The 24,921-nt window shown below is 38.0% G+C and overlaps 1 protein-coding gene across 5 annotated transcripts in view; it reads left to right on the top strand.

Moving 5' to 3' along the window:
• Positions 1–18,076, top strand: part of frmd4ba (FERM domain containing 4Ba) — a 51,923-nt gene extending 33,847 nt beyond the window's left edge. For 2 of the 5 annotated variants that reach the window (XM_067373487.1, XM_067373485.1), the window contains 14 exons: positions 287–373; positions 6,918–6,994; positions 7,629–7,767; positions 7,886–8,027; positions 8,123–8,256; positions 8,355–8,471; positions 8,569–8,797; positions 9,028–9,075; positions 9,560–9,692; positions 10,290–10,454; positions 11,010–11,719; positions 13,729–13,852; positions 16,003–16,197; positions 16,801–16,933. In XM_067373487.1, coding sequence (XP_067229588.1) covers positions 287–373; positions 6,918–6,994; positions 7,629–7,767; positions 7,886–8,027; positions 8,123–8,256; positions 8,355–8,471; positions 8,569–8,797; positions 9,028–9,075; positions 9,560–9,692; positions 10,290–10,454; positions 11,010–11,719; positions 13,729–13,852; positions 16,003–16,171 — 2,274 coding nt within the window. In that variant the 3' untranslated portion in view covers positions 16,172–16,197; positions 16,801–16,933. Of the gene's footprint in view, positions 1–286; positions 374–6,917; positions 6,995–7,628; positions 7,768–7,885; positions 8,028–8,122; positions 8,257–8,354; positions 8,472–8,568; positions 8,798–9,027; positions 9,076–9,559; positions 9,693–10,289; positions 10,455–11,009; positions 11,720–13,728; positions 13,853–16,002; positions 16,198–16,800 lie in introns of all 5 variants that reach the window. The other 3 variants (XM_067373489.1, XM_067373486.1, XM_067373488.1) reach the window with 2 other exon arrangements.
• The last annotated feature ends 6,845 nt before the right edge of the window (positions 18,077–24,921 follow it).

Below are 24,921 nucleotides of genomic sequence, written 5' to 3'. Positions count from 1 at the left end.
TTTAGGACATACAAACCTAGACATTATAAATACTGAAGCTGCCATAAATAGTACGTCCTTAACTTGATTTATGGTTGGTTAAATAATTAAACACTAGTAAAATGTGTGTGGTATAATTATAATTGTGCTTAGATCATTAGAAATGTCTCTGGAGATCAACAGTGCTACTGTATGTGAAAGGCTGTGTCGATTGAACCCATTTGAACTTTTTATTTCTCTACCATTTACAGACAAAAGCAGTAATTACCTTTCCTTTTTTTAAAAAAAACCCTCTTCTCTTTCACAGGACAAACAGGGCATACCGTGGTGGTTGGGGATTAGCTACAAAGGCATTGGCCAGTACGACCTGCAAGACAAGCTCAAGCCACGAAAGGTTTGCTGTTTTGTTTGTTTGTTTTTGTTTTTCTCTTGTGCTAAAAGCCTTGTACAAGGGTTCAGTGGTGATGGAGAAAATTCTATGGTTCTTTCTAGGTTCAAACTCATAATTTAGGGGTGGGCTTACCACCAGGACCAGATTTACTTCTTATTGTGACAGGCAAAAATTTGGGCCTCCCTCCCTCCTTCTGCTATTTACTGTATGTTTTAAATAATTAAACACTGTGTTGTCAAAGTTGATATTGTGGCTTTATATATGGTCAGACACTTGCATTATATTATTAACATTGTACTAAAATCAAGCTCAAATGAAGTTACAAGGTTTTTGACCAGTTTTGTCTAGGGATGCACAAATTATGATTTTTCATTGCTAATTCTGATTTTGATGTTTTTACAAGCAAATTGGCCGATTCCAAAACCAGTTGCGATTTTTTTTTTTTCTTCAAGCAAATGTATTAGTTTTCCACAGCAGATGGCACATTAGGCTAATGCTCATGAAGAAGACCGCTCATGCGTTCGGCTGAGAGAATCGCGATACATACAGAAAATATCAGAATTGATCCAGAAACATTTCTCGATTCATGATGCGTCGATGTATTGTCCCATCCCTAGTGGATATCTACTCTAGTTTGCTTGAAATATCTTCAGATTTAATGACAGTAAACTAGCAAATTCAGTGCTTAAAGTTCATCCTTAGAAGCAGTCATTGTATTAACCCAGTACCTTTGTTTCCACGTGGATTGGTGTGCCTCAAATTCCAGATGTTAGGCCACGTCAGCCAAACAGATTTTTGTGTGCAGTATGCATTTCCCAAAAATGTCCTATTTAGATATCTCCCTGCTTTCATTTTGTGCTCATTGGCATTTTTAATGAACATCCTCATTTATCACATTTCAAGGCTGTGAGAGATTAGTAACAATTGCTCTTTTTTTTTTATGAGGTGGACTTCTATATTTTATCCCAACCTCACAAATTAAAGTGTCTGTTAATTGGCATCCATTACACCAATGCTTTGTAGGATGCAGCTGGGTGTGTATGTATATTCAGTCCTGTATCAGAGTGTCAATGGGCATGTCCCACTCTGTAACCCTGCTGCATGGCTGCAATGAACACCAGTCCCTCCCTGTGAAGGGTGTAATTATGGAGCTTCATGGGTAGCAGTTTTGGGGCAGGAACTGGAGCGATGCCAGCAATGTGATGTCTGAAGGGGGATTGGCTCCATTGACAGAGCCCCCATCAGCTCTTCTCCTGGCAAAACTAAGACAGCTACGTGAGGGTTAGAGAGTAAACATCTTCCTTTCTATTTCTCATTTTGTCTTAAAAGAAGGATAATGTAGCAGTACCATAGTAAAGTGAATCTATCACATAGTATTACCAAGATGCTTTGATATATATATTCACATTTTTACAAGGTACCATGTCCAAAAAAGGTTTCCCATTATTTCCTTCTTCTTTTTGTGTGTCTTTTCCCACTCGACCGAGTGTTTTAACACTCTCTTTTTGAAAGTACACTAGGCCCTGTCAGAGTGCAACCCATCATCTGGCCAGTATTGATTGTGCTTCCTGCCAAGAGGGCAGTTTTTGTGTCCGCCCGCCCCCCAATCTTCTTCCAGCACGCCAAGCTCATTATGCAAATCTGACCACCATTGTGCATTTCACTCAGGCCAGACAATTGATCAAGCAATAAAACACAATTAGCTTAGCAGGGGGCCATAGAGGAGAGCGAGGGGTCTCGCGGCTGTAACTCCTCCACATGCAAGAGCTATTGGGGGTCTTCAGAATTAAAAGAAGCTCCCAAACTTTTTGTCTGAACTTTCCCGGGCTCTGAACTGATGTCCTATGAAAGCATTAAATTAAATGTATTTTGTATTGTTGCTGATAAAGGGAAATTTGAAAAAAGCAAAACTCCAGTAATTTATAGGGAAGTTGCTTTAGATCTTGACATACTGCTTGGCAGATGATGGTTAATAATTTCTTAATTTTGTTTGTGTTTACACTGAATGATGTGCTTTTGTATATTATTTCACTGGGATATCCTCTATTGCAAACTTTTTGATGCCAAATGGCCCCTAAGTGTGATGTCTCCCTTGTAAGGGATCCCCTCTAAAATATAAAAGCAGCAAATGTGTGATGGTTATTATTTAAAAAAGATAACCTGTTGTTTGCTAAATTTAATAAATTACTTTTATATTGTTACTGTACTGAAGTCAAAGTAAATTAATAAAGTATTAAAATATTGACTTGTATTATAAACCTAACCTGGCAACAACCCAATACTCCCAAGCAAGTTTTGCACAGGCAAGGCAAGCACCTCTCACCTCTTTCTAAACTGTTTACTATTTATTCGTGGTTACCTCCATAGGGATTGTGTGTGTGTGTGTGTGTGTGTGTGTGTGCGTGTGTGTGTGTGTGTGTGTGTGTGTGTGTGTGTGTGTGTGTGTGTGTGTGTGTGTCTTGTCTGAGAGAGGAGGATGCAGAATATGTTTGAGTCATAATTCAGAGCTGACAGTTGCGTCTGGATTGTCTGTAATATGATGACAAATCATAGACACATCAGAGATTTTAAGACCATGCCAGACAATATAGTTCTTGTTTTTCAGCAAGCTGCTTTCATTTGGCTGCAACATGACTTCAAAAGAAGCAGCATTTAATGCATGAGTTCATGAGGTGTCTGGTGTGGCTTGTTATATTTATAACAGTTTACCTTACCTTCTAAAGAGGTAATCTTTTTAGTCGGTTTTGAGATTGACTGTGATAACTGTATTTGTTAAGAATGTTTTTTTTGTTTGTTTGTTTTTAAGTCCAGCTCATGCAAATGTGTAGTTCCATTCACACAGTATGAGTTTACAAAAAATGTGGTTATGGGCCCTATACACCCGGCGCAATGCGACGCAAGGCGCAGCGCAAGTGTGTTTGCTAGTTTGCGTCCGGCGCCGTTCGTGTTTTCCCGTTCAGCGCCACGTCCTTAAATTAGTAAATGCATTTGCGCCAGTTAGTATGCTCATGGGCATGCTGGTCTAAAAAAGAGGTGTGTTCAGGCGCATTGCTATTTTAAGGAGCTGAAAATAGACTGCGCCATAGACCAACTCAAACCTGATCTAAAGTCTAAAGTCAATGGCGCAATATTTTTTGTTAGAGCGCGTTGGTAGAAACTGCACCTCTGGGCGCGTCCACAGTGCGCGTTGACTTTGCTTATTACACACAGGGATGCGCATCACACAAACATGCCAAATATTAAAAACAAAAGGATTACAGTGTAAAAGAATATTATTGTGTAGGCTACATAAATATAAAAATGTAATGATGAATAGTCATTGCGTGTATTAGAATTAGGCTAGCTATTTTCAATTCAGCCTATTACTACTTATAATGATGAAAAAAATTGGCTAATTAATTAAACAATGGTGCCAATACACACACATATATATATTTACTGACTCATCGCGCTGAGCTATTTGAAAGCCTGCATCCAGCGCAGACGACTGAAAGATTGACTGGCCACTTAACAGGTAATTTCAGCAAAACATCACTCATTGAACTCCTCGGTTGAATCGGTGTGTTTAATAAGTCAGTGTATTTTATAATGTTACGTATTTTCGAATTGTTCAGCCAAATGGAGTACCTGCTCGGCCAAAGAATTCAGCTTTTCCGCCAACAAATTCCACCATGTAAATAGCAATCCGCCATGGCGCGAGCGCATCTCGCTCTTAAAGGGAATGGGAGATAACACTCTGATTGGTTTATTGAACGTTACGCCCATTACTCACTAAGAGAATAAGGACAACTCATTTCAAAAATGCACCCCGGCGCACGGACCGTTTTTCCGTCGTTAAAATAGCAAAAGTGGATTTGGACACGCCCTGAGTGCACCTGCGCCATGCGCTTTACACTTTGCGTTTAGATCATTAAAATAGGGCCCATTGAGTCCTCAAGTTAACATTTTGTTTACAGAATGCAGTTGTCACTCATATAATAGATCTATGTGTGAATATAATTGTATTTACCACTCCAAAAAAGGACTGATAACTGTATTTTACTTCTGTGTGAAAGCAGCTTGTCTTGAAGGTCTAGTGACGCATCTTCAGGGTGTGTCAGTATTCGCAAAATATTTCTGCACTGCATCATTATCCCAGTAATATGAAAGAGTTCAAGGTGTGTATGATTATAAAATAATACTTTCATACATCAAGATACATAAACTGGTTTTTAGACGCGTGTAATGGTGATTTGAATCCATGGTTATCAATACTGGTGCTAAGCAAATCTCTGGTGCTAATAGGTATCACATGATACATTTACATCAGGATCAGTGATACTTTAAAACTACATCATATGTAGGGTTTGGGTATGCAAGTTAACATTTGTCACCATGAATATTAATATTTTATTTCATTTATTTATTTATTTATTCCATTTTTGCATGTTCATTTGTTTTGTATTTGTTTATTTTATTATCTCTGTTTTTGTTAATTTAATCTAATTAAATTTTATTTTAATTGTTAACTTCTGCAGACTTCCTAGATGTGCCTGCCTGTCTTGCTTTATCAGTCACAGACAGTCTGAGGTGTTGAGGATTGTTTCCATTGTCTTTGCATTTGCATGCTCTCTGATTTTCCCTCAGACTTTATCTAGTTATCTCTTATTTAATAGGCTAAAAGAATTATGCTGAAATAGCTTATCTTGCTCTTGCTCAGCATTCTAAATGACTGCTGTTAATTTAATGTTAACAATAGTTTTTTCTCACCCAGTCCTGGTTTTAAATTAGCTGATTTTGCACTTAGTATTTCTGTGTCCCAAGAAATACATTTGTAATGTGTTATCACATGTTTTTATAATACAAAAACAGCATGACTTAAAAAATGATTCTTTTGGGTCAGTCTTGTGTTAATACTGCTTATTTTAAATAAGCACCTTTCCACATCGACATATGAAGTATAATTTTAGTTATTTTTTTAAATGTCAGAGAAAGGTCAGGGAACTTTCATGCTGTCAGATAGTGAGACATTCCCTGTTGCTGTCGCTTCAGCTATTTAGTCACTGTGAGAGAGGCATGCTGTTTTCACCAGGAGGTGAAGAGTGCCATGGCCAGTCATTAATGATTACAAGAAAGTAGTAGATTCCTCGCATATTTGCCTTGGGAAGTGTAAGGGAGCAAGCATCCAAACCAACGGGTGATGGATTAAGATTCAGACTGTAAAAATGAGACGCACCAGGAAAAGGGTTCAAAAGCTATTGAAGGGTGTACATTATGATCAATGCTCTAAATCCCCTCCCATAATGAAATAAGAGGAATGCCATTCTATGTGTGTGTATTTCAGTGAGCGTAACCTGTTTGTCTGGTTTGACAGGAACAGGAAGCGAGTATCAGAGTTAGAGGGAGGTGACTGTAGAGAAAGAATGAAGTTGTGAAAGCTTAATTACATGTGTGAGTTCGAGAGTTTCAGGGAGATGATGGCATAGTTGGCTGGCGGAAACAGAGAGAGAAACAAATACTTGAAGAGAACTCTAGCTCAAGGTGGGTAAGAGCAAAGTGAGGTGCTAGTGATGTCACAGAAAGGGGGAGGGAAGGGGCGGGGCTCACTCGCCTGAAACTCTTGCAACACCTTTTGGTCTCTTTGAAAGCAGACAAGAGCGTATTGTTCAGGGAAGCCACAACCCTGTGGGAAACTTTAGATCAGGACTATACTGAACCTGTCCAACTATCAAGGGATTTTACAGGCTTACTAACTGATCTGGTAAGATCCATTTTGAAATCTCTGAAATTAGAATAAGTTGCATTATTAATTTTGTTGTTATTAAACATAACTGTCAGAAATATGTTGTTGTAATATGCTCAATGTACTGTACGATCCATGCTCGGATTATGATGTTCCTATGCATGTTACTCAGAGGTGCATTGGAGCAGTACCTGTTGGGAAGCATTTATTAACATTCCTGGTAAATCCTCACCCCCGCATGCTGATAGTAGTTGGATATTGTACTTTCCCTGCCCTAAGCTGGGAAGAGCTATGACGGAGCTCTAGGAAAATAAGATCTGAAAGGACAGTTCTCATGAATGGCAGATGTTTTGGCCATGTTTTTACCACAAACCTTTTTTTCAGTGCTCTCCCTTTAGGGCAAAATTGAGTTTCCAGCTCAGTGGACGCTTTGCTTCTGTCGTGCTTAGATTGTATTGGCTTTATACCTGAAGCAATTGTCTGATGCTTCCAGCTAAATATATCAATATCCATATGGATCTAGTGATGTTTATTTTGGGTGAATTCAGAGTATAGTGTTTCTAGGAGGGAATTAATAATGTATTTTTTGTAATATTTTTTCTGGATTTGACAGAGAAAGCAAAAAAAAAAGAAGTTTGTTGAAATACAAGGATGTAAATGATCTGATGAATCTCATAACAAAATATGCAAATCATAGAAATGAATGCTCAACGAAAATAAATGCTATTTTTAGGATTATTTTTTTTTCAGTGAGGAAAAAGTATTTCTCCTAACTGTGTTCCTAATAGACTTCTTGTCTAAATCTTATTTCCTTTTTCTCCGTAGCTCTTTCTGTGGAAACAGCTTGAGAACTTGTATTTCCGTGAGAAGAAGTTCGCTGTAGAGGTCAACGACCCTCAGAGGTGAGAGAATGAGACAAATCTACACTAGGTCAAGCCTTAATATACTTTTTCCATGACATAACCCTGAATGAGACGAGCTGAAGCACTCATTGAGCACAGTTTGTTATTTGTTCTTAGTGTAAAACATTGAGCATAATTTTTGCGCTTTCAAAATGTAGGACATGGCCTTTGAATAGACTGACTAAGTAAATGTTAGTGATGCAAAGCCTTTTGACGTAGCTGATGGGTTTCCAATTCTGAACTGCAGCAGTGAAGCAATCAGTCACATTACGCTGTAGTAGTAATACGGGTTGGGGTTGCTCTGTAAACAAAGATGATATCACCACTGTATGTTGTTACCATAGTGTTACCAACCTGCCTTATTGTCAATTGGTATCAAATATCAGGTAACCTAAAAACTTCTTTATGTAGTAACATTCAATTTAATATTTTTCTGATTTAAGAAATTATTTAGTTTGACTGAATCAACCTTTTTAAGCTTAGAACCAATGACTATTTCTTGGGAATTATGTCTACATCTTTGCATACCATGCAAATAATATCTGTTACAGAAACCAACATTTTAATTTCACTGACACTACATAGGATGGAAATGTATTATGTTTGACTTCAATGTGCACATGTTAATCCATAGAAGAACAGCTTCTAGACGCACATTTGGCCAGTCTGGTCAGGTCATCCACACGTGGTATGCCAGCCACTCTCTGATCAAAACCATCTGGGTAATGGCAATCAGCCAACACCAGTTCTACCTGGACCGCAAACAGAGTAAAGTGAGTATGCATTAGCATTAGCGCAGTTTTTAATAATCAGTGCTCATAAATTCAGAAATGTCTTTGTGCTGATAGCATGCAAAAGATGATGTAATAACCTCTTCTTTTTTGTCCAAAGGCTAACATAACTACAGCAAGAAGTTTGGGTGATATTGCCATGGATCTCTCAGAGACTGGAGCTCCGAGGAACAGTAAGCTGGTCAGCATGGAGAGTAAAGACAAGCTCATCATGGCCAGCAATGGAAGTTTGGTCTCTTCCAGTAAGATGATCTCTTTCATTCATTCCAAGAACAGCATAATGAACTTTGTTGTTTGTACTGTTATCATGATTAAGCTTGCTTTTGCTTTATTTTAGATTCTGCCGAGAATGATGTGAATGAGGAACTGAAGAAAGAGAAGATTGCAGAACTGAGGAAAAAACAGGAGAGCTTAAAGGAAATTCTGGCACTAAAGGAAGAAGAGCTGAAGAAAATATGCCTCCGGGAAGCTGTTAGTGGCTTGTCATATTTCCATTCAGTCTTTCAAGTTTTTCAATTTAAACAGGCCTATTTTAAGATTTTCTCTGCTTGTTCTTTTTATTTGATCAGGAGTTGACCGGTGTGTTACCTAAGGAGTATCCTTTGGCATTGGGAGAGAAGCCCCCCATTGTTCGAAGGCGCATGGGAACTGCCTTCAAATTGGATGATCTTTTCCCTTATGATGCGGTAGGTTGTCTCATTCTTTCTTCTCAGAAATACTGCAAGAACTGCTTGCATTTTGTGTACTTCTTTACTAATTTAAAGGTTTTTTTTTCCCTTGCAGGACCCTCATTTAAGAAACTTGGAGAGCTGCTTTGCACTCCAGAAGAAGATTGTGGAGGCAGGGAAAAAACTTGCCTATGAAAATGAGCTCTGTAAAACTGTGAAGAAGAAACGCAGGAGAAACCTTCTGGATGCTACCAAAAAACTTCAGGAGATTGAAAATGAGATTAATGATTACAGAGTGAAGATTGGCAAGGAGCCCACACAAAGAGCTTCTGTCATCATTGCTGGTGCGTATCTGGTTTAACGCATTATATAATTATATAAATGCACTGGTCAAAATATGTGGGACACTGAAAACATGCATGCTTATACGGTGTATGTAAACTTTTCGCTCTGTTGATAGTCATGGTTTTATGCTTTACTTGTGATGAGCTAATGTTTTAGATTAATAGTGGTAATGGATCATGGCACCTAGGAAATATTACAGACAGAACTATAATCTCAATTGTTTTTGCAGATGATCTGAACCTTGACAGCCTTTCTGACTGCCTGAATTTGGAAGATGGTGAGTACTGTTTTTGAAAACAGGTGTACACTACCGTCCAAAAATTTGGGGTTTTATTTTAGTTTATTTTATTTTAAAGAAGCCTCTTATACTCACCAAAAGCTGCATGGCAAAAAGCTGTATTTTCAGCAATCATTACATTCGCAAATCATTCTAATATGCTGATTTGCTCAAGGTACATTTCTTATTGTTATCAATGCTAAAACAGATGTGCTGCTTAATAATTTTGTGTAATTATACTTTTTTCAGTATTATTTGATGAATAGAAAGTTCTAAAGAACAGCATTTATTTAAAATATTTTGTAATATTGTCTTTAATTTCACCTTTGGTTTATTGTCAAATGTGTCCTTGCTGAAACAAAGTATTATTTTCTTTATAAAAAGATTTTATTGACCCCGAACGTTCGAACTGTAGTGTATAAATATCTGTAGAACTTGTCGCTGCAATCTAGACTCTTAATCTCGTTAACTTGTTTTGTCTTAGATGAGCCATCGCAGAGACAACGTTCACGATCAGTACAGTATTCTCCACGTCCCAACTCGTCAAACTCCTTCGCTGCATCATACCATTCAGATCACATAGATCACAGCAGTGACGACTACCGGGACTGCAGCAGGTGAGAGGCCCATGAAACACAGCTCTTTAGGTTTAAGCTTGAGCACTTCTTACCTTTCCCTGCCTCTGGCTGGTGTTTGCTTTTGTGCCTGTTGAGCTAGTAGAGACCTGTGATCAAGGAATCAGCCCTGCATTCCAGTCTTCCCTTGACTCGACTTCTTCCTTCACAGTCTCCTCTTATCAGCCCAAACACTCACAGTGTTAAAAATAGTGCCCCAGGAATAAGCATGTCACTGCTTGACTGCAAAAACTCCAACAATAATCGCAAAGTGGGGGCGGAAGGGCCATAAACACAGAGGAAAGCAGCTCTGGAAAATCTCACAGGAACAACGGGCATTAATAGATTGAGCCAGTGAGGTGGAAGTATAATGAGACCAGACGGCTGAAATCTGAAATCCCGTAAAATGAGATGTAATTCAGCCGTTTGTTATTTAATCATTTGTTCCTCAAACCAGTGGGCGTTTGTATTAGATCTAACTAGGTACAAGGGTGGTATGCTGTGAAATGTTTTTCTGTACTTCCTTGGAGGCTTTGTATGCAGTAAGAACTCCACCCATGAAGGAAGTTTGGTAAAGCGTTGTTCTTATCTGTGTTCTAGATTAAATTATGGCGAAGTCCAAGATCCTGTGCCCTATATACATGGAGACGCCTTATCGACACACAGCAGCCCTTACCGTCAACCCTCACGGCAACCCTCAGACTCGAGGAGCATGCCCCCCACCCCTCAACTTCCCCGCAATGCCTACAGCAGCACCCAGCTCAGGTATAGTACATAATCGACCCTTCTTCATCACCCGCCCACTAGCATGGCCCCTGAATGACAATGGTTAAGGAATAAAGACTTTCCATGATCATAAACACTGTCTTTATTTCTTAATATGTGTAGATCTTGAAAAGTTTTTTTTGCTCTGTTCTAAAAAATTTAATTGCCTAGATATGGCTTTTTGTAAATGTTTGTGTAAAGCAAAATGGCCACAAACCAGTGTGAAACATTATTAGGTTCTATTAATGCTCAGCTTTCTCGAGGAAATACAAATGTTTTATTTAAATATTTTATCACATTTACATTTATGCATTTAGCTGACAATTTTATCCAAAGTGACTTACAAAAGAGGAACAAAGGCAGTTTTTTCAAAGAGCCAACAATATTTGTAATATAAAATGCCAGATTTATTAGACAACTTGATTAGAAAGCAAGCTAGAGAAGAGGAGAAATACACAGAAGAAATATGTGTTTTTTTTACTTGTCTTTAAAATTATTTTTAGTTGTGATTTCGATAATGTTTTCATGAATTATTTGGCTTTTTTCTGCATGCAGCACTCATTTTCGGCAGCGCAGTGGCAGTCTGGAATCTCAGTCACAGTTCCTCGTGGAAAGCGAACCATCAGAGCCTGTCTTCACCATCCCTCCTCCTCGTCGTAGCAACAGCACTGAAATACTTGATGATGGCTCCTCCTACACCAGCCAGTCCAGTGTGGAGTACTCCGTTCCCGGCTGCCATTCCCGTGCCAAAAACCGGCATCGGCGGAGACAGGGCAACATATACGCCAACACAGGAAGCATGCCCAACCTAGCACAGAATGACACGCGTGGTTATACATCCCAGCCTCGACAACAGCCAACCACCACAGCCTATTACGTCACTGGATATCCTCGGTACATTGAACCTGAAGTGTACTCAAATGGACCGTACATGTATGAGACTGAGATGGAGGGACACTATAATGTTAACCCCTCCTACCCAAGACATGACCCTCATGGGAACTATGGCCAGGATGAGATAGACGGTTTGGCTCATAACCTTTATGCCACGTTAAGGCCGCCAAGGAACCGTCCTCCATCCAGGAATGAGAATTTTGCCAGGAACATGCAAAGGGCTGAAGTGGTGGAACATTTGCGTGGATGGTACAACCGACAGCACAAACAACCAGGGTATGATACCTACAGGGGGCCACAGCAAAACCTAGGTTACAGGACCATGTCATCAAGTTATGTACGCAGTGACAGTACAGCTTCCTACTCAACAGGTGAGAAGCATTGCATAAAAACACTACCTCCTGTTTCCTCATTTTAGAAATACTTCTGGGCTTCCAAGGGCTTCTTAAATTTTTGAATCTCACGAGGACTTTTTACACCAAAATGAAAACAAATACGCATAAAGCTGCAGTCGCACTAGACTTTGAGCATACAAAAGTTCTTTGGACACTGCAACAGTCGTGATAAGACAACACATTCTGCAGCGTCTTTTTTATAAACATGAATTCCACATAGTAATAGTGTACTTGTATAGTGTAGTATATTTGTTAGTGTATAACAAATAGGAATACACTCAAAATGTAAAAAAAAATATACAATCTACTCAACTTGCAAAAATGTCATTCTTTTAATTCAACCAAGAGGTCATGGCGTTACGTATCGATCTTCTACTGGTCAAACATCTTCACATGATGCGAATTTGCTGCTCAGAGAACTTTAGAATGCAGCAAAATGCGAAACTTTTCACATGAGCATGTGTTTGTGGTCTGACGCATTCGTATGCGTATAAATGGAAGTCGATGCAAAGAAAAGTGTAGTGTGACCGCCCCTTAAAGCCAAAAGAAGCCAATTTTAGGACCATTAAGGTGGTTTGCATTGTGACCTTATTGTCAGGGCAATTAAGCACATTTCTTCAGTAATGTAACGCAAAACAATAATTTCTCCTACTGTTTAGACAGAATGATTTTATTTAAATCTAAAAAATTAAATTTCCTCAAATTTCCCTCTTATATTTTAAATATTTATATCAACATTTATTTTCAAATATATATGTCATTATTTAGTGAACACACTGTTAAATTTTTGATGGCAAATGAGACACAAAATTGCTGAAATTTTGGATAAAATTGATCCAAAATCAAATTTTTGAGCAAGTACATAACCAGCCAGTGTTCAGAATTATCTAATTATCTTAGCTCGATTCACAACGGTAAGCTTGTAATGATGTTTTATAATAGGAGCGACATGGCGGATTTCCGTGGGAAATTTGAGCATGCAGCAGTTCCTCTGTGCGTCATTACGTCACGTCCGTAAACAGAAAGGAAGGAGTCCGTCCAGGCTAGTCGGTTTTATCACGTGAGGACGCTGCTGGTAGTGGATCATTTATAGCCTTTTCTCACAGCATCTGAAATAATTAAACTTATCATTTTGATGGCGGATTGTAATCCAGAAAGGTCCAAATGACAATCATCAGTGACAACTGGAGATTTAGCCGTAGTCAAAAGCAAAAGACTTTGGACTGTGGAGTGACTACAGAAATTGAAATATACAGGTAATGCTAATATACACTAAATACACAGTCACGCAATGCTAATGTTGTTAACATTAACAATTTTAGAACAATATAAAAGTAATAATAATTTGCACGGTTTGGCGTGATCCAAGCTAAGCGATTGTTAGATTTAATCATCACTGGCAGCGCAATTTATTGTAGGCCTAATGCTTTTTTCTTCAGTTGGTCAAAACAAGTGGCAGAAATGTTACTTAATTGTTCAGATGATATTTTCCAGTGAAAATTCTTATATTGGTCATACTTTCAAGATGTAAAATCTGTGATTCTGAAGTTCAGTATCCACCGGTGCGGTGACTGACAGCAAGCATTAGATTCATCCGCGCTGACGAGCTGTGCCGATGCACAACGCACGTACAGATAATGGTTCCGCATATGACTGCAATTGTAGGTTTCAAACAGAGATGGCGACAAAGAGGAAAAATCGCAGAATGCAGCTTTAAATGACACGTGCTTTACATAATAAATGCATAAAAATATAAAAAACTGAAAATTTTTAAATATCAATTAGAAAAAAAGCTTAAATGGGCATCTAACACTTTTTTTAATCGTCCGTTATTTGACAGATGTGCCCACTTGGCAATTTAATCAGACTTGCTAGTCTAAAACCTTGGGTGATTGGTTGTCTTGAAGAATAATTTTCTTGAACAGTAATGTTATCTGCATGAGGTTCTCCTTCATTAATTTGCTTTCATCTTCATGTAATCGCAGTTAGTTCGGGAAACTGGCACGGTCGACCAGTCATGGCAATGTCAGAGTATGAAATGCCTCTCACACACCATCATCAGTCCTACGGCTACAACACTGTCCATCACAGCCACCCATTACACAGCAGGTATGACTCTTCTGTGCACAATCGTCCTTTACTGATTAGCTCATTAGCCTTTATCTGAACCGTCTTAACCAGAGTTAAGTACCACCATCACAATGGCATGCCAAAAAAGAACCTCATCGTTTGGTGATTCTATAGCGCTGCACAATGAAAAGAATAAAAAATTGAAAAATCCCTTAAGACCCATTTTGAAGGAAGATCCCAAGCTTTTGGTGGGCTCTTTTGACTTGGCCACTAAGCACAAAACCCTATAAACCACCTTGAAATGCTCTAGCAACCACCTAAATTTTTACATTTTAAAGAAAATGCTAGTTTGAATAATGTATTTTTTCTTAATTTTTGCCATATAGTCCACAATCTAGCTGATATACAACAGTTCATTAGGGCATGTTCAAGCTAACGGCTTGCCTGACACAATGCATCTGGTTAATTCTGCAGGCGCGCTGGTGCAGTATCTGCTCTCACACTTTGTTCTCCCTATGACCGTTCTTTTCCTCACAGACACGACTCCAGTTCGCACCCTAAACCTGCTTGGCACTACCCAGCCAGCCCTCAGTACTATCCTCCTCATTTTTCCCAAGCTTGTTCTTCCTCACTCCCTCCTCCTCTTCCTTCATCCTCCTCTTGCTATCAGATGAAGCAGATGGGTTTGTCCCCGCCTCAATCTGGTGGTGCAAGACATGCAAGAGTTAATAAAGCTTCATTTGCTAAGTGTAGCCCTTGATAGTAAGTAACGCGTCAGCTGTGTGGGGTTGCTTTGTCTGTACTCAGCGTGATTTGATGTTTAGTCAGCGTCTCAGGATGTCTGGTTTGTTGGTGTTGTAAAAGTATGGCTGCATGGCTTTCTTTAAATGTGCTTGTGTTTCCTCCAAGCAACTTAGGAGTAGTTCACACTTGTGTACTACCCACCCTCATGTCTTTCCAAACTTGTATGAGTTTCTTTCTTTCATAAATATGCAAATAGAATGACCAGAGTGTTTATTTCATAATGGAGCGTCTATTTATATCCATACAACTTGTGCGTTATATTTTGTGTCTTTTAAAGTCATAGTATTCTTCACAAGCTGCAACATTTAAGGTTTTTTTTTTTTTGTTGGTCTATTTTTTGTTGGTCTATTAGGGTGACACTAGCACATACACTACCATTTGAAAGTTTGAAGATATTTTTTAAAAAGAAATGAATGCTTTTATTTATCAAGAACGCAATCAATTGATGACTGTAAAGACACTTATGTTAGATTTCCATTTTAAATAAATGCTGTTCTTTTCTATTCATCAATGAATCCTGAAAATATTGAGCACAGTTTCCACAAAAATATTAAGCAGCACAACATTGATAATAATAGTAAATGTTTCTTGAGCACCAAATCTGCATATCAGAATGATTTCTGAAGGATCATGTGGCAATGATGATGCTGAAAATAAAGTTTGCCATCACATGAATAAATTAATATTTGAAATATGTCCAAATAGAAGACACTTATTTCAAATTGTAATATTTCACAATATTTCTGTTTTTTATTGTATTTTGATCAAGTAAATGGAAGCCTTGGTAAGAATAAGAAACTAATAAAAATCAAAAATCTTACTGACCCCAAACTTTTGAACAGTAGTGTAAAACATAATACATTTAGAATTGTATATCTATATTTATTACTTTACATGTATTCATTTACATTTATACATTTTATATATATAAATATATAGGTGGTATAATAATTACACAGGAAACTCCCAGATGGCCATTAACTCAAACAATTTTGCTGGAAAATTAGCCAATAATTTTTCTAGTTCACATAAATTTCACATAAAAACCAAATGTTTTAAGTGTTTAAGGTTTAAAAATACACATACATAATTAACAAATGTAACATACGGTAATGCAGCACCAGCCCTGCCTCAATCCATTAAGACTAAAGACACTTTATAAAATGGCACTTATACGTTCCAGAAAGAAAGTCATACATGTTTGCAACAAAATAAAGAGTGAGTAAATGGCAATAAAGAGTGAGTAAATGGCAGAATTTTTTTTTTTTTTGGGTAAACTGTCCTATTATAAGCGTCAACGTACATCCAGTCATCTCTCTCCGGCTGTGTAGAACACTTATCCATTTGATCTGACTGACTGCTGCTTACCCTTCCTCCCAAACCAGCCCTGACCCCCATCTGCTGGCTCCGCCTCCTGACCCTCTTATGGACAGACAGCCACCCGAGTACGGGTGGATGGCTCCGGGCAGGAGAAGCCCATTGCCAGTGCATTTAGAGGTGCCTGGTGCTGTTGCCAGTGGTTATGACCCGGAATACTTTTACACTCATTGCTAATGACACAGACAACACATAAAACAGTGGTGAGATATGAAGGACTCTCTAACTGTAATGGCGAATCATTCAGGGGTTAACAAGACTGCGGTTACCGCACTTTCTACTGCTTACTCACTGGTGGTGGGATGGTTGTGTGTTTTCTTCTTCCAAAAAAAGGGTGAGGTATCCTTTTAAGGGGAAGCATGTGACCCTACACTTCATGTTTTTGATTGCTGTGTGCAAGTTTTGACTAGCATACGTGTGTGCTTTTGTATGGTCTGCTTCAGGTGTGTGAGTGTTTAACACTGTTCAGTGATGTTGTGTCTCACTCAACAAGTTGACATGCATTAATCGAAATAATCAAAAACAATCATCACTATGGAAACAAGGCCAGTTTCTTGGCCAGATATACTGAATCCCTTTGCACATAATGCTGCAAAACCAGCCGCACAAGAAACTATTTTTGTAACATTGTTGTTCCTGCAAAAGCATTGACCGTGACTCTGGGTTTTAGTATATCTGGTGTTGTATTTATATATTTACTATGTGCCACTGGGGTTTAAAATATTCACTAAATCAACGTATTTGTAAGTCATTGTCCATATTTCATGTAGATTATTAAAACTTTTTACTTTCTTTTCTATTTGCAGATCCTATATAGACGTGAGCCACCATGATTCACACACGACTAGCCCAATGGACAGCAGTTTTGACTCTGAAGACCAGCAGACACTGTATTGGCATGAGGACTCCAAACCTGGAACCATAGTGTAGAAGAATGAGAGAACCTGTTTCCTGTTCACTCTCATGTGCCTTGTTCTCATCCCATTGGCTTATTAATGGCAATGAATTCCGAAGTTAGGAATGTTGCCGGAGGAGAGCCTTAAAACATGCGTGTGAAGTTGTTCCTGCTAGACGACTTGAGAAAAGGACAATGCATTCTCTTCGTGAACAAACTATGGGATAGCACTTTGCCTACAAGACACAGCTGCTGTGGAAACTTACGATGCTGTGGGCAGAATGAACTGGGTACATTGTCTAACCCTCAATACACTGTGTGACACTGAAGGATTTTGCAACATAATGTTTCATCAGGCACAAGCTAACAATGATATGAAGGATTGAAAACAGATTTTTTTGTACGTGTAAAACCCTCACCAAAATGTTCTGCAATGTTTTTTCACACTCGGATTGTTCATGTTGTTCATGCAGATTTTATCTTTTCTCAACAAACTTTTTACAGTGTTTTTTGTTGTTGTTGTTGTTGTTGTACATAAACTGAAAGTACTTGGGATGTGATGGTGCAACAAAAACTTTTTCATTCAGTATTTTCTCAAGTGCATTCACAATAACAGTCTTTTCTGGCTTTGTACTGGGCTTTACACTTGTGTACCATTTTAATTTGGTTCACAACCAGCAATGCTGTTTTTGATTAGTGTGCAACTAGCATTTGGACCAGTCACAAAAAGTATTTCTGTTTTTACGCATACCAAGTACTAGTAAATCGTGGCTGTCGACATTCTACGTTGCGTCAGCCATTGCCAAGTATTCAGTTACTTTTTTAATCCTGTTAAATGGATTAAACAGCTCTAATTATTGAAACATGATTATATGGGAGTATAATTGTTTTCATATTAGCCAGGGTACAATACCATATACTGCACTTTTATACCCTAATGGACTTTGTTCACTCTGAAAGATTGGAAATCATGACCGAGCACACTGCATCTCTCTTTCTCTTCAGAAGGGAACTGTAAATGTATTTGTAAATACTGTACAAACATTTGATACATTTTTCACCTTTTAGAGAGATTTGTTTTTTTTATTTTGAAAGATTTGTTTTGAAAGCATATAATATATAGTTTGGATTTCTCAAGCTGGTTCTTAGTAAATTGTCTAAAAAAAAAAAATTCATTGGAATTAAAAGCGAAAACTGACATGTATTGTCCTTGTTTTTTGTCAATATTGAGAATCGGTGATTTGATGGAGTGTTTATAATAGGAAATATAACCTTCTTATGGCTTCATAAGGAAATACCACCTGCCGAGATGCAATAAGGAAGTTGTGAGCTTGACTGAGCATGATGCTTATAACACTCACCATTAGGACTATTAAGATAATTTAACATTTGTGTTATTTAATACAAGTCCATTTCATGTAATACTGTTTACATTCATTTAATTCTACAGACATTCAAAAAAGCAGCTTACAAGTAGTGGTACAAGAGATTCATTATAAAAAAAAAAAAAATTGTTGCTGAAAATTTAGTTGAATTAAAGTTCTCGCGTAAAAACCACCACTTGCGTTACAGCTATACACACTCTCCATCACTTCAGAGGCATTATTCTCATGAGACCAAGCAGCTCGTCATCAGTCATGCATGGAGTATAAAACCAGAAGAACATGTTTTAAAACTCCGACTGAGCACACGAGCCACTCCCCTAAAGATAAGCAATCATTCATCTGTGTACATAATGAGGTAAGAACAGATCATATGCCTAGCCTGCGTTTTATGCTACACCTTTGATAAATATCCAGAATGCACATATTTATGTTCACACTTGGACTGATTAATAGAAATAAAACAGAATTTAAAATGCATTAAATTTGATTTGGTCCATTTAAAAATCTCTATGTAGTTTGTGCCTTCTGACCTTCATCCTTTACTTGCACACAAGCCACTGTCATTCTCACAAGATATATATATTTTTTAAATATAATACAAAATAACATAGGACTACCATATTTTAATCTAAAATGTAAAAAAAAATCCAGAGGTCATCCATTAGTAATATAAAAAAAGAATAATATTACATATTTTATGATAAAGTCTTTACAATATGTGTTATTCTCAGTCTAATTTCATCTTGTCTGGGCAGGATGTTTTTTTACTGCATTACAGTAATGATGTTGTTTTTTCACATTGAAATGGGGGAAAGATTACATTTAAAACTAGACATTTTCTTTGCGCAAAATATTAGGCCACGTTTACACTTAGGGCTGGGTATCGATTCAGATGTTCCAAATCGATTCGATTTTGATTCACAAGCTCTCAAATCGATTTGATTTCGATTCTCGATTCGATTTATGTGAAGGTGGCATCAACGTCGACAAAGCACCTGAAACTGCCATTTAAGCACTGAATGAATGAATGAATGAATGAATGACAGGTTCGCCTCTCGCTCCTTGGTGACATCACGCAAGGCAAATAAGAGGGTGACATCTAGTGGAGAAGACTCATAATTAGATTAACGTTAATCTTACGTTCAATGTTTGCGGAAATAAATATGGAAAAAATAATAGATTCGTGGCCTTTGAGAATCGATTTTGAATCGGCCACATTTTAAAAAACGATTAATCGAAAAATCGATTTTTTTACCCAGCCCTATTTACACTAGTGCGTTTTTGTTTCAAAATGAAAACACCCTCGTCTACACAGGTATTTCCACAGCGTTTCAGAAATGATCTCTATCTACACTACATGACCGTTCATGCATGTCACATGACCATTCATGCACACTGGTCATGCGCGTAGAAATGTAAACAGTTGCCTCTGGCATGTAGGTAGCTGCAGTATTAAAGGTGCAGTGTGTAAAATTTAGCAGCATCTAGCGGTGAGATTGCAAATTGCAATATAGAGAAGCTATGGTGGCCAACATAGGACAAAAATGCTGTTGTCTGAGACAGCGGCCCTGTCCCAAATGGCGCACTTCATGTGGACTTTCGGTCTCGTGGACTTAAATTGCGCGTGCTCGCCGAGTGTACGAGTCTGTAGGCCGTTCCATTCAGCATTTTAACACTCTGAAGTGTGCTCAGCAGCGCCCCCTTTGTACCCTTGAAGCGGTCTTCCGCAAAGCCTGCATAGATGCAGGCTCCGCACACTTTAACTACCCAGGAATCCTTGCAAAATGCCAGTCAGACAATGGATGGAAGGAGATTTCGCTCAAGAACAAAAGATGACATGGCTGAGAAGAAAATATTTAAGTGTAGGTATCATTACGGACCTAGGTGTACATTTTACCAGTTGTTACATACAGTTTATACAAACATTATGGTCATTGACCAGTGGTTGATATCTCAAACATAATAATAGAGCGTTGAATAATACGATCGCATTATGATTCATTAAATAAATAGAACCGAATGTCAGGGCTTTTCTGAGTCATATGTAATTATGTTTAAACCTGTAAATTCATCTGAAACTCACGCACATCGCCTGAAATAAGGTCTGTGGTTAACAAAGCCTCTAAATACTTTCAGGTTTTGATATATGACATAAAACACACCAGTTATAACCCGCTTGTGATTGTTTAAACTTTTCCTGTGTCTTAAAATCGGCGGTTGCTAACAAATTGCTAAAAGGGACTACTTCCTTTGGCGGGGACTTTAGACGTCATTAAAAACGGGACATTTGGACAGCATTTCTCATGAAAAAGTGGATAAGTATTCATAACAGCACAGATCATAATCAGTGAGCATGTTTTTAAATAAAGTTGTTTTCTAAATAAAGTTTGAGGAAGCTTGGTGGTGACGACGTTGATCCGCGACCATGGTGTGCTGTAGTCCGTTTTTAGCCTACTGTTAGCCTTTTATATCTGACGACTTTATTTAGGCTTCAAAATCTATAAATGTTGTTAACTTGTAAAGATCATCTTGATAGACCAAACGTGTTGTCATAACCCTTTGTTAGACACAGATAAAACAGATTAAACACAAATAGAAACATGCCGGCGCAATATGGCGACTTAACATGAGGGGACCCACGGTGTATGAGATATAAATGGCTCATTCTAAGGTAATAAAAACATAATGGTTCATTATACACCTAAACATAGTATATTATATTGTATTTCTGTCAATAGATCCTCCTAAAATTGACACAGTGCACCTTTAAAACAATGCAAAGATTGCAGCTAAATCTCCATGTTAGAGCGTTGGCAGCCACGCGAATGTTTTCAAAAGTCTCCGTTTTCTAGCGTCGAAAACGCGGGAGTAGTGTAAACAACAGGAGTAATCGAAGCAGAAGTTATGCGTTTTAAAACGAAAAAGCACTAATGTAAGCAGGGCCTAAATTCCCGTTTTTTCTTTTGATTTTATATTGAGATTTCTTCATGAAATTCACCCCACAGCTCTTTTGTCATTTGTCTCTCCTCACATCGCCCGCTGCTCCTGGCTGTGAGAGAGATACAGAGGCTTTGTTCTGATGAACTGTGGCCCGGGGCTGTCCACCCTACACTGCTCCTGATGTATGCTGGGATGTTTGTGCTGCAGCTGTACCCTTCTGTCTAACCTCCCTTTGCTCTTGTAGCCACCAGCTGTACAAAGATATCAGCCAGGTCATCCGCAGCTGACTCAAAACCCATGCAAACAATGGCCATCTATTAGTCCTTCATAAACACACACACACACATACTCCTTCCAGTTGTCAAGTGGGTTTGTGGTTACTCATCCTCCTTAAACTTCACAGTATGTAGACATAATATTGTTGTAATACGGTCATCTGACTAACCAAGTGGTGTTTTATTTACCTAGTTTTTCCAAAGTGTCAGTGCATAAATAAGCCTGTATAACCACACAACTGCTCATCTAAAATCACTTCAGGACATTTTGTTCTTCACACACTTTTACTGTTGACAGTTACACCCTTTAGAATTGCTGCATCTTCTGAGCTCTTAGGTTTTGTGTTTGTACACTCTTTTATTCCAATCCTCAGTGAACTGAAGACAGTAATTTCATGGTGGTGTAAAATTTTGTAACAATGGTCAACTTATACACCTGAAGGTCATTAGAAATGAGGTCATGTTTAACCTTTGGAGATGGGGGAGGGTAGCGGCAGAGACAGAGTTCCATCACTGTAGGTGTATTTCAGAGACCTTCATACATAAATCTTACTATAGTCTAACTAATGTTAAAGGGATAGTTCACCCAAAAATGAATATTTGATGTTTATCTGCTTACCCCAGCACATCCAAGATGTAGGTGACTTTGTTTCTTCAGTAGAACACAAATGATGATTTTTAACTCCAACTGTTGTGGTCTGTCAGCCATATAATGTGAGTCAATGGGAATTCCATCTATAAGAGTCAAAAAACACAACAGACAAATCCAAATTAAACCCTGCGGCTTGTGACGACACATTGATGTACTAAGACACGAAACGATCGGTTTGTGCGAGAAACCGAACAGTATATAATTTTTTACCTCAAATACACCACTATGTCCAACTGCATTCAGCACTTGTTTAGTAAGGTCTGATCGTGCTCTGACAACGACAGTGATGTCTCGCGCTTATACTTCAATGAGTGCTAGACATCACTTCCGTTGTCAGAGCGCGATCAGACCTCACTAAGCGAATGCTGAACGCAGTTGGACATAGTGGTGTATTAGAGGTAAAAAATGATATAAATACTGTTCGGTTTCTCGCACAAACCGATCGTTTCGTGTCTTAGGACATCAATGTGTCGTCATGAGCCGCAGGGTTTAATTTTTTGATTTGTCTATGCAAGTTTTATTAACTCTTATAAAAGAAGTTCCCATTGACACACATTATACGGCTGACAGACCGCAACGGTTAGAGTTAAAAATCATAATTTGTGTTCTACTGAAGAAACAAAGTCACCTACAACATAAAAAAAAACAACATAAGCTGTGGAAAATTATAAGTGTAAGTATAAAATATCAATATAATATACATTATGGCCACAAGTGACAGTCTCCACAAGTGGGTCTAAAAGCAGTTTTAAAAGTATAGAGAAAATTGTATTATTTTCTGCTTTTAGATGTGTCACCAGCACAAAGGTGAAGGTGAAGAACAACCAGAGCATGGGTTACATTTTTATGACCTAATTCCTCAATAGATGATGCTGTTATAGCTATTTCATTTATGAATGGCTATATTGTCAGCAACCGGCCATTGAAGGTCGCTTTCTCCTAGAGATCATTAACTCTACTGTGAATGCCTGAAAAGTGATAATAAAACTCTTTCCCTGTGCAAGAAAAAAACTAGTTACAACAAACCAAGTCTTAGTTATAATTATTAATTAATTACCACCTGTATAACCCTATCCCTGTTGCTGCAAAAGAAAATCTGAACCCCATCCCTGGTTCAAAAAAAAAAGGGCCTGGTTGCAACAAACCACTTAACATAAGAAAACAATATTCCCAACAATATTTAAAACATTTGCTTTTTGTGTGCTCAACAATTTGTAATTATTCACTTATCTATTTTATATTCCTTAGCTATTTGCTCAGCATTTTAAAGTGCTCGGTTAAAGAGCTCAGATTTGGGGCTGTTTTTAAGTGTAAACACATGAAAGTGAAGTTGCTGATTCAGCAGGAATGCAGCATGATTTACTGCAGGTAAGTCTGCACAGATGTTGTGAGCCGCTCTGAAACACCCTGTAATCTACTGCATAGAATAAGAGAGAGGAACAGAATGACAGTGGATTAATCAGACGTGGCGATAAGCTACCTTTAAAGTCATTCCTGTCAAGATTTTACATTTTAAAGACTCTTCACTCTTAGAAGTACGTCCACAAGTTCCGTCCTTCTGCGAGTCTGTAATGAAAGGCAGCTGTTGAAAAGTGTTTTAGGATACTTTGCTCAGCATATCCATTGTTTGATGCTTTGAATTGTTTTATTTTTTTTATTTTTTTAAAACTCTAACATTTAAAGAAGTAAATGCTTTTGTTAAAGTCAAAGGAGATAAAGACTTCAGTCATATAAAAAAGCTAATAAAGCAGATTTATTTTACATGGACCAGGTTGCATGAGGCCAGCATGTTGAGATCACATGACCGACTTCTACTTGTTTCATCACTGTAACCCCACTGTTTTCAAACACTTGATTTCAGAGCAAACTGATAATGGCTGAACGTGAAAAGTGTATTTCAAAAACCAGCACAGCAAAAACAATACAATCACTGAGTGCACCTTTAACCACAGCCGTTAACCAATGTTGGGAAAGTTTTTATCATTTTTAAATCAATGGGACAAGATTGTTTTTGCCATATAGACCATTCCAGGATGACACACGCTTTTTAATTAGGAGAAGATCTACCAACATGTTCATTTTGTCAAAATACTTTATCTCTCGAGCATGTTTTATTAGAATGTGCCGGGTTTAATCCTGTGAGAAACCTTTTTTATTCAGTTAACACTTTGGAAGGAAATGTTTAAGTTAAAGGTGCCCTAGAACGTTCTTTCACAAGATGTAATATAAGTCTAAGGTGTCCCCTGAATGTGTTTGTGAAGTTTCAGCTCAAAATACCCCATAGATCTTTTTAAATTAAGTTTTTTTAACTGCCTATTTTGGGGCATCATTAACTATGCACCAATTCAGTGTGTGGCCCCTTTAAATCTCGCGCTCCCTGCCCCCCCGAACTCTCGACTATAATACAGTGCATAAACAAAGTTCACACAGCTAATATAACCCTCAAATGGATCTTTACAAAATGTTCGTCATGCATGCTGCGTGCATGCTTCGGATCATGCGAGTATAGTATTTATTTGGATGTTTACATTTGATTCTCTATGAGTTTGAGGCTGTGCTCCGTGGCTAACGGCTAATGCTACACTGTTGGAGAGATTTATAAAGAATGAAGTTGTGTTTATGAATTATACAGACTGCAAGTGTTTAATAATGAAAATAAAGACGGCTCTCTTGTCTCCGTGAATACAGTAAGAAACGATGGTAACTTTAACCACATTTAACAGTACATTAGCAACATGCTAACGAAACATTTAGAAAGACAATTTACAAATATCACTAAA

The sequence above is a fragment of the Chanodichthys erythropterus genome, chromosome 21 (assembly GCF_024489055.1).
Source record: "Chanodichthys erythropterus isolate Z2021 chromosome 21, ASM2448905v1, whole genome shotgun sequence".
NCBI lineage: Eukaryota > Metazoa > Chordata > Actinopteri > Cypriniformes > Xenocyprididae > Chanodichthys > Chanodichthys erythropterus.
The sequence above is the reverse complement of the archived record's forward strand: the minus strand, read 5'-3'. Positions and strand labels throughout refer to the sequence as shown.